General features: G+C 43.8%; 1 protein-coding gene across 1 annotated transcript; it reads left to right on the forward strand.

Annotated features, from left to right (window-relative positions):
- The first annotated feature begins 8,257 nt into the window (after positions 1 to 8,257).
- Positions 8,258 to 8,811, forward strand: LOC107179589 (thioredoxin-like). The gene is made up of 3 exons (XM_042987706.1): positions 8,258 to 8,410; positions 8,442 to 8,486; positions 8,728 to 8,811. Exons 1-3 carry the CDS (start codon positions 8,258 to 8,260, stop codon positions 8,809 to 8,811), a joined length of 282 nt encoding a protein of 93 aa, XP_042843640.1.
- The last annotated feature ends 7,131 nt before the right edge of the window (positions 8,812 to 15,942 follow it).

Here is a 15,942-nt window from a genome sequence, read left to right on the forward strand (position 1 = left end):
ACAAGATGTGGAAAACTTCCTACTCATTTGCTAAGGATTTTCAAGTAAGTGGAGCCAACCTAGCAAAGTAGTTAAAAGTAAGGGCTCTTGAGTCAAATTGGGTTTAAGACCCAGCTGGGTGACCTTGAGGGGTGCCTGAATGGCTCGGTCATTTAAATGTCTGATTTTTGGTTTCAGCTCAGGTCATGATCTCATGGTTTGTGGGTTTGAGCCCTGCATTGGGTTCTGCACTGACAGCATGGAGCTGCTTGGGATTCTCTCTCTCCTATTCTCTTTGCTCGTCCCCTGCTAGTGCACACGCATGCATTCATTCTCTCTCTCTCTGTCTCTCTGTCTCTCTGTCTCTCTCTCTCTCTCAAAATAAAAACTTAAAAAAAAAAAAGACCCAGCTGGGTGACCTTAAACAAACAAAGGAAACTTTCAGTGCCTCATTTTGTAGGTTACACGTGTTCAGGCAAAAATAATGTGTGGAAAGCCCTTAACTGTGCCTGACACCTAGTAATATTGCTCCAATTATTACTTTAATTAAGAGAAGTTGAGGATCCAGAAGGCAGAGCTCCATATTTGAGGAGTTTGAGTGTTTAGGTCTTGAGTGATGTCAAGTGCCTTGTTTGTAGTCCAAGCCTTTCCTGTGTGACTGCTCCCCCAACTTTGCATCTCCCCAAGAACAAAGAGGAGGAGGCTTGCCCTACCCTCTAGGGATACCAAGCCCCCAGATCGTCTGGAAGTCACCCCATCCTGGCCTTGTCTGAAATGGAACGTGACAAAGTGAGCTGACTACTTCCTTGCTGCCCAGTCTTCAGAATTCTATAAAGGGTGTGAGAATCTGCAACAAGTTTCACGGGAATTCTCCGCCCTGGAAAATGACCTCAGATAAACTGTAACATGAAGGCACTCCCTTTTCTGAGAGTGAGAGATTGGCAGTGAGAGTCTAGGAGAGACTTCCCAAAACATTAGATGCTGGAATCAGACCTGGGTTCTATTTCCAGCTGTCCTACTAAAACCACTGTGTGTCCTTAGGGAAGTTACTGAGTTCTCTGGGCCTCAGTTTCTTCACCAAGTAAATAAAGGGGTTAGGCTAAGACCCCTTCCAGACCTAAAATTTCACTATTCCCTTCTACACTCCTCATCCCAAGTGAATGGAAGCCCCTTATTAGGAAAAAGACTTCCTTGGCTTGTCATCCAAAGTTCAATTGGCTAGGGAAAGGGAACTGACTTTTAAGGGTTTATATGTGTTAGATCCTATGTCACATTTACATAAATTTCTTCATTTAATCCTTATAATAGCTTTTTGGATGAGATATTATTGCCCCCATTGTACAGAGGAGGTATCTGAGGCCAGAGAACAAAATTGTCCACAGGTATCCAGTAACAGGCAATAACAGGATTTGAACCCAGGTCCCACGAAATCTTGGAATCTTTGCTCTGGCCACCCTGGTGCCTCTAAATGTCTAAAACCAGAAGGCAATCAAGAAGCGATCAAACTATAGCATGGTGCTGTCTATAGTTAATGATACCATATTACATATTTGAAACTTGCTGAGAGTGGATCTTAAAAGTAGCCATCACAAGAAAAAAAATTGTATGAACTATGTATGGTGATGGATGTTAACTACACTAGCTGTGGTGATCATTTCAGAATATACACCATATCAAATCATTAGATTGCACACCTGAATCTAACATACTACTATATGTTATATGTCAATTGTAACTCAATAAAAAAGGGGCAATCAACATTTTTATAATTTGTGTCTCATCATTAATTGTTCAAAAGGTATTCATTGAGCAACTGCTGTGAGCACAGAGCATATTAGATCACACAGGGACTAAAAGGAATTCAAGACACACTCCTAGCCCCCCAGGAGTGGAAAATCAGCCCAGCTCTTGGGAGGAAAAGCAATACCTCTTGCAAGCACAGTACTTGTGCAATGTCCCTCTTTTCTGTTATGCCGTAAGCAACCAGAGGGTAAGACCTGTGCCTTTGCTGTTCACTGTCATTTCCTCACTGCCTAGCACAGTGCTGGGCACAGAGCAGATTCTCAGAGGGTATTTATTTGGTGAATAAATAACATTGCACAATAAGTGACTGATTAAATGCCCAGATGAGTGGGAGAGCTGTGAGGGCTGGGGGAGTTCAGAAAAGGTCTCTGGAGGAGGCAGACTGTGAGCTGAACTTTGAAGGATAGAAAAGGTCAATTGTACAAACTCATCTCTGGGCCGGAGTCCACTTCTACTGGTCCAGTCTTGAGCTGTTTCCCCTCCACAGCCAGACCTTCCTCAGAAGAAGAGAACATCTCTGAATTTCTATTCCCTTTGGATCTGCTGACACCAGTGTGGTATGGCCACTTTGTCAGTGTCAGTGACTTCTGAAAAAGGGTTGTCATCTTATGGGAAACAAGAGTCTCACCTGGTCTGGGTTCAGGAGAGGCTGACATCTTTGGAAGGCACAGACTTTGGGGGATAAGCTGGAGAGGCCCCCAGATGGGACGGAAGGCAGTTAGGGCTGAGTTTTCTGGGAGACAGGAATGCCAATACCTGGAGTGGTGGAAGTAACAGATAGGCAAAGTAAAGGAGTTGCCCTCCAAGTCAGGCCCAGGGCTGGGTTCCCTATGCTCTCTTCATTTAATTTTCTCTGCCACCCTGTGAGGCAGCCATAGCACCCAACTACAAGAGAATAGTTAATTAAGTAAGCTACAGAACCAAACAGAATATTACGTAACCATTTACAATGAAATTTTTTAGATGAATAATCTCATACTCAGGATATTTGGAAAATTATCTCCAGAGTCCTTAGTCTTTTGTCTAATTGTTCAAAAATACAAAATATTTCTAATAAGATGAAAAGAGAAACATTAAAAATGGATTCCAGGGGCGCCTGGGTGGCTTAGTCGGTCAAGCGTCCGACTTCAGCTCAGGTCACGATCTCACAGTCCATGAGTTCGAGCCCCGCGTCAGGCTCTGGGCTGATGGCTCAGAGCCTGGAGCCTGCTTCCGATTTTGTGTCTCCCTCTCTCTCTGCCCCTCCCCAGTTCATGCTCTGTCTCTCTCTGTCCCAAAAATAAATAAACGTTAAAAAAAAAATTTAAAAAAAAATGGATTCCAGTACAAACAAAAGTATTTTTGGAAAACTGTAATTACAAAGATTTTGTAAGCATATAAAAATGGTTAAGGTTTATTACTATGTGAAAATAAATCATATCTGTGTTTTGATGGTGACTATGAAAATATTTATTTATAAATCGTTATCAGTGCTGTTCTCTGGGGGTGGAGTACAACTGAGAATGACTTTCATTTTCTATTTACATATTTCTGTGTTTTTTAAAATACAAAATATGTATTATTTTCATAATCACAAAAATAGAGGTATTTTCAAATTTTAACTACATATAAGCAAGAACTGGCAGCACAGAAAAATTCAAAGCTGATGTGTTACAGTGACGACTGTTGTCAAGTCAAAATTTGTATTAGAGCTGATTGTGCCAAAAGAAAAATTTTTTCAAAATCAGGGTTTCTGTTTTAACCCATTAAGTGTGTGTTAGTCTTTTTGTGCCGCAATAGAAAACTATAACATCCTCTAACACATCATCCTGTTTATTTCACTTTCTATAACGTCTCAATCTGCAAGGGTCATACTTATCATCTCTTTCCTTCCAGTCACCACCTTCAATTAAACGTCAACTCCATATCTGTCTTAGCCACTTCTATGAAAGGACTGACATAGACTAAATGCTTGGGAAATTGAAGAAAAAAAAAATCAGTGTTTCACCACCAAAAAAGAAAAGGTGGTTAAAAGGAAACTAAGAAGGAAAAAACAGTGGGATAAACGCTGAAGAATTACAAATATCCAATTGATTAGCATTTATTCTGAAAGAAAGAAAAGAGGAAAATATTTTTGCCTCCCAAAGGGAGCATATGGGTGATCCTTGAAAATTGCTTTAATATCCTTCAGCATAGAAATCCTACTTCTAAAAATCCTACAGAAATATTTTATGTATTTATACAGAAGGATATATGTACCATAAAATTCACTGTATTTATAAGGGCAACATATTGTAGAAACTTACACACCCACCTACAGGATAATGATAAAAGATACATGATGATATATGGTACATCCATACAATGGAATAATATTAGCATTAAAAAGAATGAATATGGTCTACACGTACTGTCATAGAAATACATGTAACCAGGATATGATCCCATTTTTGTACAATTACATCTATGTAGATATAAATACTTAGATAGAATGTATGTCCAGTGTTTGGGGTATATCTGTGAGGACACACACCAAATTATTAACAATATAGGGTTCTATGAAAATGGGGATTGAGGTAAGGTAGGGACATTTTGTTTTTCAGCTGAGTTAAATCTCCATTATAGAGGAGAGCAAATAATCAGCAATGCCAAGAATACTACCATAGAAAGCCTAAATAGAGCCAAATTAAACAATGAGTTGATCATAATGCAAACAACCCCTGCCCCCCCCCCCCACTACTAGCTAAACAGAGACAATAACAAGGTACAAGGGCAACTCTGTGATCAAAAATATCACAAAGAAAATGCAGCATCACTGTGGTTGAGGGAATGGTCACTGGAGCTCAAAGCCCCATGTGCCAATTATCTCCATTCATGTTCCATCACTACACTGAGCCTCAATTTCCTGCTGAATGAGGAAGATGAGCAAGACGAGATAATGTTTGTAAAGCTCAGAGAGCCACTCAATCCTCCATAACATTTCCCTGCATGACTACTTGCCAACTCTGTAAATTCTACGATGAGATCAGGTAGAATCTCTGTACTTGGTGCAGTACTTGGTGAATGGTTAGGGGGGTTCTGGGAAGAGGTGTTTTAAGATGCTGGAGTAAGATTTTTTTGAGCCTTACTTTTCAAGCCTGGGAAGAAAAGCCTGGAAGGCTGAAAGAAAAGCCCCACAACATGAAGGAAAAGGAACTAGCAACGTAAGATAAAGATCCCAGGAGATTTTGTCACTTGAGGAGCATATTTCAAGGAATGGAAACCCTGAAAGAATTCACCAACACAGGCCACGGGCTATAGAAGTAATTGATAATGACTGTGGGGACATGAACACAGAAGTGATTTAAAACACCAAGGTCTAATTAAATGGTGCATCAGCTTTGATATCCTGAGAACGAGTAGGCAAGGGAATAGTGAGGTTCACAGGGTTTTCTAGACAACCATATGATATCAAAGGGTTAGTAAAGCTGGGGAGGAAACTTAAACTCACATTTCTCTAAAGCAAGATTAAAATATGAAATTGGTAGTAGAAAGGATAAAAATATTCCACTAAAGCTTCTTATGCTAAAAACCAGTTTAAAAAAACTAGAAAGATGAGATGATGTTCTCCTCTGACCTAATTTTCAAGGACCTAGAAAACACAAAGTCCTCCACAGAAATAGCATACAGGGAAAAGGAAGCAAATGAAGAAAGCAACCAAAGCGGGCTGAAACACACCATAATCACAGCCATAATGAGTACCCGCTGAGTTCCTTTGATAGAGGAAGGGAAGGGTTATTGATGATTCAAAAACAAAACTCACAGGGAGCCTGGGTGGCTCAGTTGGTTAAGCGTCGGCCTTTGGCTCAGGGCATGATCTCACGGTTCTGGGGGTTCGAGCCCCATCGAGCTCTGTGCTGACAGCTCAGAACCTGGAGCCTGCTTCATTCTGAGCCTGCTTCAGATGCTATGTCGCCCTCTCTCTCTGCCCCTCCCCCAGTCCCTCCTCCATTTGCGCGCACGCGCGCTCTCTCGAAACGCATTAAAAAAATGTATAAAATAAAAAAACATAAAATTCAGTGCAGTCAAGTCCCAAAACACGTGGCTAAGACCAAAAGTTGCGAGATGCAGATAGGCACCAAGGACTGGCCCGCTGTTGATAGGCACTCAGCTGGTCATCAGACAAAGAAAACGACTGATTAAAAAGACCAAAAAGTAGCACAAGGGTGCAGCCTCATGGCTGAAACACGCAAACAGCTGACTGCTCAGACCTAGTGGATCCACCCTACAGTCCTTGAGGCCCCTTGAATGACCCTGGGGTGTATGATGTAACAGACCACCTTGCCTAGGCCAGCCCAGGGGTCTTCTGGGGGTCAGGGGTCTTCTGGGGGTCAGGGGTGGGGTTGTAACTGTTTGAGATGGGTGGCCCCCTCCTTCTCCCTGCTTCTGGCAACTGGCATAATCAAAGGCCTTCTGGGAGCAGAGTGTCTCCTGACTCAGGAGCACATGCCACACTGCTTATGCTCTTCTGCAGTTAAACCTGAAAGCCAGTGAGTAGTGATTCCCTTATTCATTTTCTTAAATCCCAAAAGTGGTACATGATCCTACTTAAAAAAAAAAAAAAATCAATCAATAAAGAAATGTATATGGTTTTATTTATTTATTTATTTTTGAAATGTATATGGTTTTAAAAAAGAAATTCCTCATGTTATCTTCCCTTCAAATAATACAAAAAAACCTCAAGAGTTAGGTGCCATTAACAGTTTGGTATCCATCTTTATAGATATTTTTCCCACACATATTCAAACATACGTATGCATGTGGTGGGGGTGAATGGTGCAAATTATTTAACTTCTGTACCTCAGTTTTCTCAGCTTTAAAATGGGTAGAATTGTGCCTGTGTGGCTCAGTCCTTTGGGTGTCAGTGCAGGTCATGATCTCAGTTTGAGGGTTTGAGCCCCACATCAGACTCTGTGCTGACAGCTCGGAGCCTGGAGCCTGCTTCGGATTCTGTGTCTCCCTCTGTCTCTGTCCCTTCCCCGTTCGCACTGTCTCTCTCTCTCAAAAATAAATAAACATTAAAAAAATATTTTAATGGGGGGAATGATACTAATCCATAGGATTATTTGAGGGTGATATGAGTTAAGACATCTGGCATTCTCAGAAGTGTCTGACCCATAGTAAACCCTTGGGCATTAGCTGTTAGAATGTTCCCTCATTCTTTTTCACAGCAGCTTAGTGTTCTACTGTACAATGATAATGCTCCTGAGAGGGGTTTTACTGACCCTGCTACAGATGCCCAAGAACACATGCAAATTAAATAGCTCTCCTAAAATTAGTTGGGGTGGAGGGGATGTGCTGGTCCCAGAACCGAGGACTCTGCCTTGGATTCAGTGTTGTTCTTTTTTTTTTTTTTTTTTTAATGTTTATCTCTTTATTTTTGAGAGAGAGACAGAGCACAAACAGGGGAGGGGCAGAGAGAGCAGGAAACCCAGAATCCGAAGCAGGCTCCAGGTTCTGAACTGTTAGCACAGAGCCAACCCAGGGCTTAAACCCATAAACAGTGAGATCATGGCCTGAGCCACATTAGACGCTTAACTGACTGAGCTACCTGAGCCCCCCGGATTCAGTGTTGTTCTTACCACACCACAGGGATGCCCACAATCCCTCTTAAAGTCAAAAAGTCTGGCCTGAGCAGCTGGTCCCCATCTTAATTTGGACTCCAGTCTATCTCATGGGTCTTCAGGGCTGGGAGCTCAAGGCTCGGGTGAGCCTTCCTCTTGCTGCAGTCTCCAGACATGCCCCTCCTGGGTCCTTGGGGCTTGATTTCCCCTTCTATGCAGTGAGCCATGCTGAGGACTCCTGGCCACTCTGGTGTCAGCTCAGGCTGATGGGCACGATGTCAGTGGCTGGGACCAGAGAGTGAGAGGTCTAGCTGCTTATCAGGCTACGGACATTTCCAGAGCTCCTTCTGAGTGTGCCAGATGCTAGCCAGTGAGGGATACCTCCATGCCTCCTGGAGTCCCTGTCCCACTGGATGGATTGCTCAGGGCTTCTGGGCTCAGGGCCCCCTCTGGGTGGTCTCAGGAGCAGAGCAGGGCAGGCAGGTAAGAGGCAGCTCCTGAGTGTAGTTACCTGGTTCCTGATCCTGCACTCTGTTGAGCCTCCAGGTCTACTTCTAGTGCCCTTGCCCTGGCAGGTTTATGGAAGAGCTGAGGGTGCTGGGTCACGCCAGGCTGAGGCCTTTTCTGCCACCCTGGGAACTTCTCACAATACTTCCAAGCACCTTTGCAGACTCTAGGCTCAGACCTGGAAAAGTCTTGGGGTCAGCCACCCTGCTCATTTACCACATGAAGAGATAAGGTTTGGTGAGGGAGGAGCAGGGGCACAAGCACTTATTAAGCACAATCATGGTGTCATTCACCAAGTTAAAGATTTCAAAATCGAAGCTCTGTCCGGCGGTTTAGATCCACTTTCATCAGTCCTTACGGTTGCTTATCAGACCCCAGCCACCAAAATGGTGAAGCAGATTGAGAGGAGGTATGCTTTTCAGGAAGCCTCGAACAGTGCAGGAGATAAACTTGTAGTAATTGACTTCTCAGCCACATGGTGTGGACCTTGCAAAATGATCAAGCGTTTCTTTCATTACCGTTATGAGAAATATTCCAACGTGGTTTCCTTAATGTTAACATGTATGACAGAATGTTGCTTCAGAGCATGAAGCCAAATGTATGACAGCCTTCCAGTTTATTTTTAATGCTTATTTATTTTGAGAGAGAGAGAGCTCAAGCGCGAGTAGGGGAGGGTCAGAGAGATGGAGAGAGAGAGAGAGAGAGAGAGAGAGAGGGAGAGAATCACAAGCAGGCTCCACACTGCCAGTGCAGAGCCCAACTAGGGGCTTGAACTCAAACCGTGAGATAATGACCTGAGCTGAAATCAAAAGTTGGTCCCTTAACCCACTGAGCCATCCAGGCACCCCTTCTAGTTTTTTTTAAGAAGGGACAAAAGGTGAGTAAATCATCTGGAGCTGATAAAGAAAAACTTGAAGGCACCATTAGTGAATTAATCTAATTATGTTTTCTGAAAACATAACCAGTCATTGGCTGTTTAAAACTTGTAATTTTTTTATGTACAAAAAGACTATATATCCCAACTATCATCTGATTATAAGTGACAATAAAATATTAATTCTACCCTTAAAAAAAGACTTAGAAATCACTTCATTCTGTTTCTATGACAACCTTGAGTTAGGTATTATTTTTCTTGCTTAAAGGATGAAGAACCCGAGGCTTGAAGAATTTTAAGTGAGTTGCTCAAGGTCATAAGGAAATGGAGTAGCCTAACATGTACCTACCTACATCTGTCTTACTGTAGGGAGGTCACGACATCTAAACACCCCACTACCTTTACCACACTTCCTTTAACACCTCTTCCAAATGCTTGAGAGATTTTCTCTAGGCAGGCCCATAACCAGACATATACTGGATGACAGAAACACCTCCCCAGCCAACCACCCCAACAATGTCTATCTTTCCCTTGGAAACATCATTCCCTTTGGAACCCTATTCTGAGAGAAGGCAGCATGGCTTCAGGGAACCAATGAACAGGGCAACAGTGTTCCTTGGGTTCTAGTTCTGCTGGGTGTGTAGTGAGATGTGGGAATTTCATACGTGGCACCAGGAGAAGCCAAGTCGGTTTGACTCCGGGAAGCTCTGGTTGGAGCCTGTCTGTTTCCGTGCTGTGCCAAAACCCCAGCTGTTCCTCAGAATCAGCAGCCCCGACCTCCAAAAGCCATAGCTGAGTCACTGTCTTCACCCTGCCCTGGATTACTAAATCCTTTGCCTCTTAGCTTTTTCCTCATCCACTCTTTCATAGGTCATGTGTTGTCCTCTTTCTGTTTATTGCTAGCAATTTTTTCAGAAATTCCTTAGAATCTTAATCCTTGATAATATCAATGATGTCAGTCCCTTATCATCCCACCCCACAAAGTGGGTGACTCATTTCAGTGTTCTTGAAAGCACACAGCACAAATATATAAGCACCCTTGAAAATCTGTATTGTTAAGGTGTATAAGCACAACATTATATACATATTTGATAAGAGATTAAAATAGTAATATGATGATTTTTAAATCCCTCACTCAGCAGACAAGAGTCCTTAAGAGTCCTACAAATTGTCAATTTCTTGGGGGGGTCTGAGAATCCAAAATTTGCATGTTAATAACTATTCCAGTTTATTCTACACCATGTGGACTTGCATCGACTTAAGAGAGGCCAGAGCCAAAAAGGAACATTCTACACATACCACATATCACTTTCTCTTGGTGACTTAGTAAAGTTTGGTGACTAATACCCAGAGTCCTCTGGCATTGAGGTTTGGCATGGTGGGAACAGAGTCTTCCACTGTTCCATAGTGACCCAGCCACAGTTCCCTATGAATTCCATGCCAGCCCTTTACAAGAGCTGTTTGTTGTCATCCTTGCAGTAGTCCCAGAGCTAGAAGGGACCACTGACTATTCTTAAAAAAGAAAGTGAGCCATTTGCAACTACGTGGATGGAACTAGAGGGTGTTACACTAAGCAAAATTAGACAATCAGAGAAGACAAATATCGTATGACTTCACTCATATGAGGACTTTAAGACACAGAACAGATGAACATAAGGGACAGGAAGCAAAAATAATATAAAAACAGGGAAGGGGACAAAACATAAGAGACTCTTAAATATGGAGAACAAGCAGAGGGTTACTGAAGGGGGTGTAGGAGGGGGGATGAGCTAAATGGGTAAGGGGAACTAAGGAATCTATTCCTGAAATCATTGTTGCACTATATGCTAACTAATTTGGATGTAAGTTAAAAATATTTAAAAATTTAAAAAAAAAAAAGGAAACTGAGGCACAAAGAGGTGGAGACTCATCCAAATTTACAGATGGTGAGGTCCAAGCCTCCTCCCAAGACTGGCCTAAAGCCAGAGAGCCAGTGGCTTCATGGCCCCATCCTCAACAGTTCCTGAAAGCTTCCCTAGACTCCAGAGTTCTCCCACATTGTACATGGCCTGGGGCACCCCAATCTCAGATTCTGTTAGGTAGTTTCAACAGTATTTTGTTTTCCAGTCTAACCATGTCATCTTTAAAATGTGTATGCCCTTGGGGCGCCTGGGTGGCTCAGTTGGTTAAGCGTCCAACTTCAGCTCAGGTCATGATCTCATGGTTCGTGAGTCTGAGCCCCACATCAGGCTCTATGTGGACAGCTCAGAGCCTGGAGCCTGCTTCGGATTCTGTGTCTCCTTCTCTCTCTGCCCCTCCCCTGCTCATGCTCTCTCTGTCTGTCTCTCTCTTAAAAATAAACACTAGGGGCGCCTGGGTGGCTCAGTCAGTTGAGCGTCCGACTTCAGCTCAGGTCATGATCTAACGGCTCGGGAGTTTGAGCCCCGCCTCGGGCTCTGTGCTGACAGCCTGGAGCCTGCTTCTGCTTCTGTGTCTCCCTCTCTGCCCCTAACCCACTCACATTCTGTCTCTGTCTCTCTCAAAAATAAATAAACATTTAAAATAAATAAATAAACAAACAAACAAACACTAAAAAAAAAAAAGTGTAGACCCTTTAACCCAGCTATTTTCATTTAAAAAAAATTTTTTTTCAACGTTTTTTATTTATTTTTGGGACAGAGAGAGACAGAGCATGAACGGGGGAGGGGCAGAGAGAGAGGGAGACACAGAATCGGAAACAGGCTCCAGGCTCCGAGCCATCAGCCCAGAGCCTGACGCGGGGCTCGAACTCACAGACCGCGAGATCGTGACCTGGCTGAAGTCGGACGCTTAACCGACTGCGCCACCCAGGCGCCCCCCAGCTATTTTCATTTTAAAACATAACTCTAGAAAGCAACGTATGCACAACATAATCATTGCAACTTTATTGTAAGCTCCAAGCCCTGTAGACTATACAAGTACCCAAAATACTGTGATTTGCTTTGAGTTACAGTACATCCATGCAATGGAATATGGTGATTAAAAATAATGATGTGTTTAATTATTGACATAAAAAGGAATTTAACAATCTGTCAAATGAACATACTTTATTAAATGAAAACAAATGTTAAAACAGTATGTAGAGGACAAATGACCCAGTTTCTTGAACATAATAGTGACATTTAGGGGCACCTGGGTGGCTCAGTTGGTTAAGTGTCTGACTCTTGATTTTTGTTCAGGTAATGATCTCATGAACCATGAGATGGAGCCCTGCATGGGGCTCTGCGCTGACAGTATGGAGCCTCCTTGGGATTCTCTCTCCCTCTTTCTCTACCCCTCCTCTGCTTGTGTGCACATGCATACACACACATACACACACACTCTCTCTGTCTCTCTCTCAAAATAAATAAATAAACATTTAAAAAGTGACATTTAAACAAAATGGAGGGGACCTATAATAGATTAAAAGAAACTTAAGGGGGCACTTGGGTGGCTCAGTCAGTTGGGTAACCAACTTTGGCTCAGGTCATGATCTTACAGTGGGTTTGTGAGTTCAAGCGCCACTTTGGGCTCACTGCTGTCAGCCTGATCCACTTCGGATCCTCTGTCCCTCCCTCTCTACCCCTCCCCCACTTGCACGCTCCGAAAAATACATAAATACTTAAAAAAAATTAAGAGACATTAGCCACATGTGTTTGGATCCTAGTTCAAGAAAATGACGTGAAAAAAGTCATTTTTCTTTTAGATAATTAGGGAAAGTTGCTCTTGGATTGATGGAGTGTTGGATGGTATAAAGCAATTACTGTTAATTCATGAATTACTGTTACTCATCAATGAGAATTGTGGTTGTTTTTGTTTTGTTGTTTTTCCATTTCATTAGATTTATTTGTTCATTTTGTATTTATTTTTTTCAAATTTTTTTAATATTCTAGTTAGCATACAGTGCAATATTGGTTTCAGGAGTAAAATTCAGTGATTCATCACTTACATGTAACACCCAGTGCTCATCCTAAGTGCCCTCCTTAGTACCTATCACCCATATAGTCCATGCCCTGCCCACCTCCCTCCATTAACCCTGTTTTTTTGTTGTTGTTAAGAGGGAGTTATGGGCGTGCCTGGGTGGCTCAGTCGGTTAAGCGCCCGACTTCGGCTCAGGGCATGATGTTGTGGTTCGTGGGTTTGAGCCCCACGTCGGGTTCTGTGTTGACAGCTCAGAGCCTGGAGCCTGCTTAGGATTCTGTGTCTCCCTCTCTCTCTGTCCTTACCCTGCTTACACTCTCTCTGTCTCTCAAAAATGAATAAATGTTAAAAAAAAAAAAAAAGAGGGAATTGTGATTGTTAAATAAAGTGCTAATCTGTTATGGGGGAAAATGGGGGAGGAAAGTAGGTAAAGTACATTCCCATTTCTGATTATAAATGCATGTGCATGCTTTATATGTATAGAGCCACACAGAGGAAAGCTGGAAGGAAGTTCTCCAACTTATTAGTATCCTTGGAGAACAGATTATGCTGATTTTCTCTTCTTTTTACTTATTTGCTTTTACTTTCTTAACAATGCAAACCTGTGTGATAAGGAAAAGTACAGATACCATTATCTCCTGGTGACAAGGGCCATGCCAAGCAACTGAACAGTTGAGCCACTTGGGATGCCTGCAGGGAGGAGGTGCTGAGGCAGGTCTGTGGGAGAGGCCTCCAGGACCAGGGAGCTGGTGGCCGGTACATAGAGAGCCTGTGAGGTCTGGGCAGGGCACATGCGGCTTTAGCACCACCCTCCTGAAGGCTGGAGCTGGTCCCAAGGGAGCTGCATCCTGACTGTGCCTCCGTGGTGCTGTGCCCAGAATAGGCCCACTTTTGGCCCAGGCCCACCTTCTTCCCACAGCTCCCTCCTTACTCTGGATGGATTCCTGGGGTCCCCCATCCACCTATCCCCCACTGCTAGGCTGTGTTTCTGCCTCCAGTCCTATGCAGATCACAGAAAGGCCAATCATTGACCACCAGCAGGGAAGTCGGTGATGGAGCCAGACCTCCCAGGGCCCAACTCTGCTACACAGTCCCCTTCAGGACTATACATGGGAGCCTGAGGCCAAGCAACAGAACAAAGTGATGGCCAGGATGTAGGTGTTTCCACAGGCAGCTTCCTCACCCCCAGCTTCCTCTCACCTCCCTCCCTCAGGTGACTTCTTCACACGCACAGATGCATACACAGGACTGGCACTGAAACCCAAGAAGGCCCCTCACACCTCCACCTCAAGGACCAACCCCCTAGGGGTCCTCTTTCCTCAGGGCCTTGGGATGATGGGAACCCTGTATAATATCATAACTAAACTGATAGGAGTTCACTCCTTGATAAGTCGTAGATAGAAATGCCAGGTGAATTGTTGCACAATGTAATATTTATTTGCAGCAAATAAGGAACTTAAGGGGAATAACTTCCAAAGCCGTAACTCCCCAAGCAAGGGTGGATGAATTCCTTTTATTTATGGTTAGGATGAATATTTAAAAAGGGGTCTTTGTCCATCATACGTAGAGACAGGCATAAGGTTGTACATGTGCCTTAAGAAACATGCCTATACACATATTGTATGTTATGTAAAGGAGAAGTGAGGTAAAGGTGATTGCTAGTCATTCCAGAGGTCACTTCATGGTTCATTTGTGCAGGCTCGAGTGGGAGCTTTAGCTGAAACTGGTCTATGTGGTCTGGGCTGGCTGGGTCTTATCAGGGCAGTCTTTATTGCTTGAGTAGTTTTGGCTTCCGTTATAGGATGCTACGGTCTTTTGGCTAAGTTGAGAGATAAACTGGAAAGAAGAGCTTAAGGGAAAATGTAGGACAAAGGTCAGTGAGTACAAGCAGATGGGCCGTAAAGATTAGGTCTATGGTGACAATATCAGTGATGATAGAGGCCTTGAGGTCGTCTGGCCACTCCTCTATTAAAAAGGGAGGAAACCAAGACTTGGATTAGGGAACTGACTGGGAAAATCGCAGTGAGTTTGTGATGGGCTCAGGATTAGAAAGTGTTGTAGTGTTCCCACACCTAGTGTTGCATGGGAAGTGTTGAATCATGATATTGTACACCTGAAGTTACTATTACACTGTATGCTAAGTAACTGTAATTTAAATAAAAACTAAAAATTAAAAAAAAAAAAGAAAAGAGAAAGAACCCAGGAATCCTGGCATCAAACCCTTTACGAAGTGCTGTCTCTTGTAGGCTTGATGGGTCCAAGACCCTGAAGACAGAGGCTACTCCCCAATCCCACCACCCCCACCGACGATTAAGATCCACCAAGCAATCTCTTGGCAGGAACACCATCAGGCACCTGGAGAAGGAGCTCAGTGCCTGACTCCACCAGGGTTTTACAAGAGGGGTGCTGAGAGTGGGGGTCAGAGACAGTTGGAGCACAGCTTGCAGCTGTGACAAGGCAGCCACTGCACTAGAGAACACATGCTGCTGTCTTGAAGGTACTTCCTGCAGATGAGCTCCAAGCCAAGCCACTTCCCTGCCACCCTTTCCTCATGCTGCTCCTCTCTGAACTCTCTGGGATTTGGCTATGTGAGTTGGGGTAGGGGCGGTAGAGATTTGCCTGCTACCCGGGGATGTGGGTCCCTTAGTGGGCCTTCTGTATTCCAAGCCTAGGCTGAGGTCATGGACAGAGGACAGTTCTGGGAAAACAAATACCCAATAAATCCTATTTGCCTCCAACACTTTGAATTTCTGGTCCAAGCAATTTCCCCACATGCCCCCACTGCTCTCCTAAAGGGAGAAAAATAGGAGCCAAGAAGGAAGAGGCAGGACTGTGTACAGAGAAGTGAGCCTGGGGTGGCTTGAGAACCAGGGATTGGCGGTCCAGAAGTGACTCCACATCAACATACAGTGACTTCACTGTAGCCAAAGGTGGATGTCAAGAGAAGTTGCTGGAGCCGTGTCCACTTTTCTCCTTTAGGGCCCATGGGCTAGCCTCCCCCTTCCACCCTCCAGCCTGCCTTCAGGGTCCTTCTTCACAGCTCTCCACCCACACACCCCACCCTAGTGTTGGGAGTGCCAGCTGGGTGGGGTCCTCTGTTGATTGAAAGCCAACAAGGTGCCAGGCACTAGTGAGCACAGAGGCCGACAGGGCCATATTCCTGGTTCCGGGACTGATTCACTGAGTTAATCAATATTTATTGAGCACTAAGTGGAGACGGCTGAAGAATCAATGCCTGGGCTTCCTGCAATTCCTTCCAAATGGCAGTGGGGAACATTT

This window comes from Panthera tigris, chromosome B3 (assembly GCF_018350195.1).
Source record: "Panthera tigris isolate Pti1 chromosome B3, P.tigris_Pti1_mat1.1, whole genome shotgun sequence".
Classification (NCBI taxonomy): Eukaryota; Metazoa; Chordata; class Mammalia; order Carnivora; family Felidae; genus Panthera; species Panthera tigris.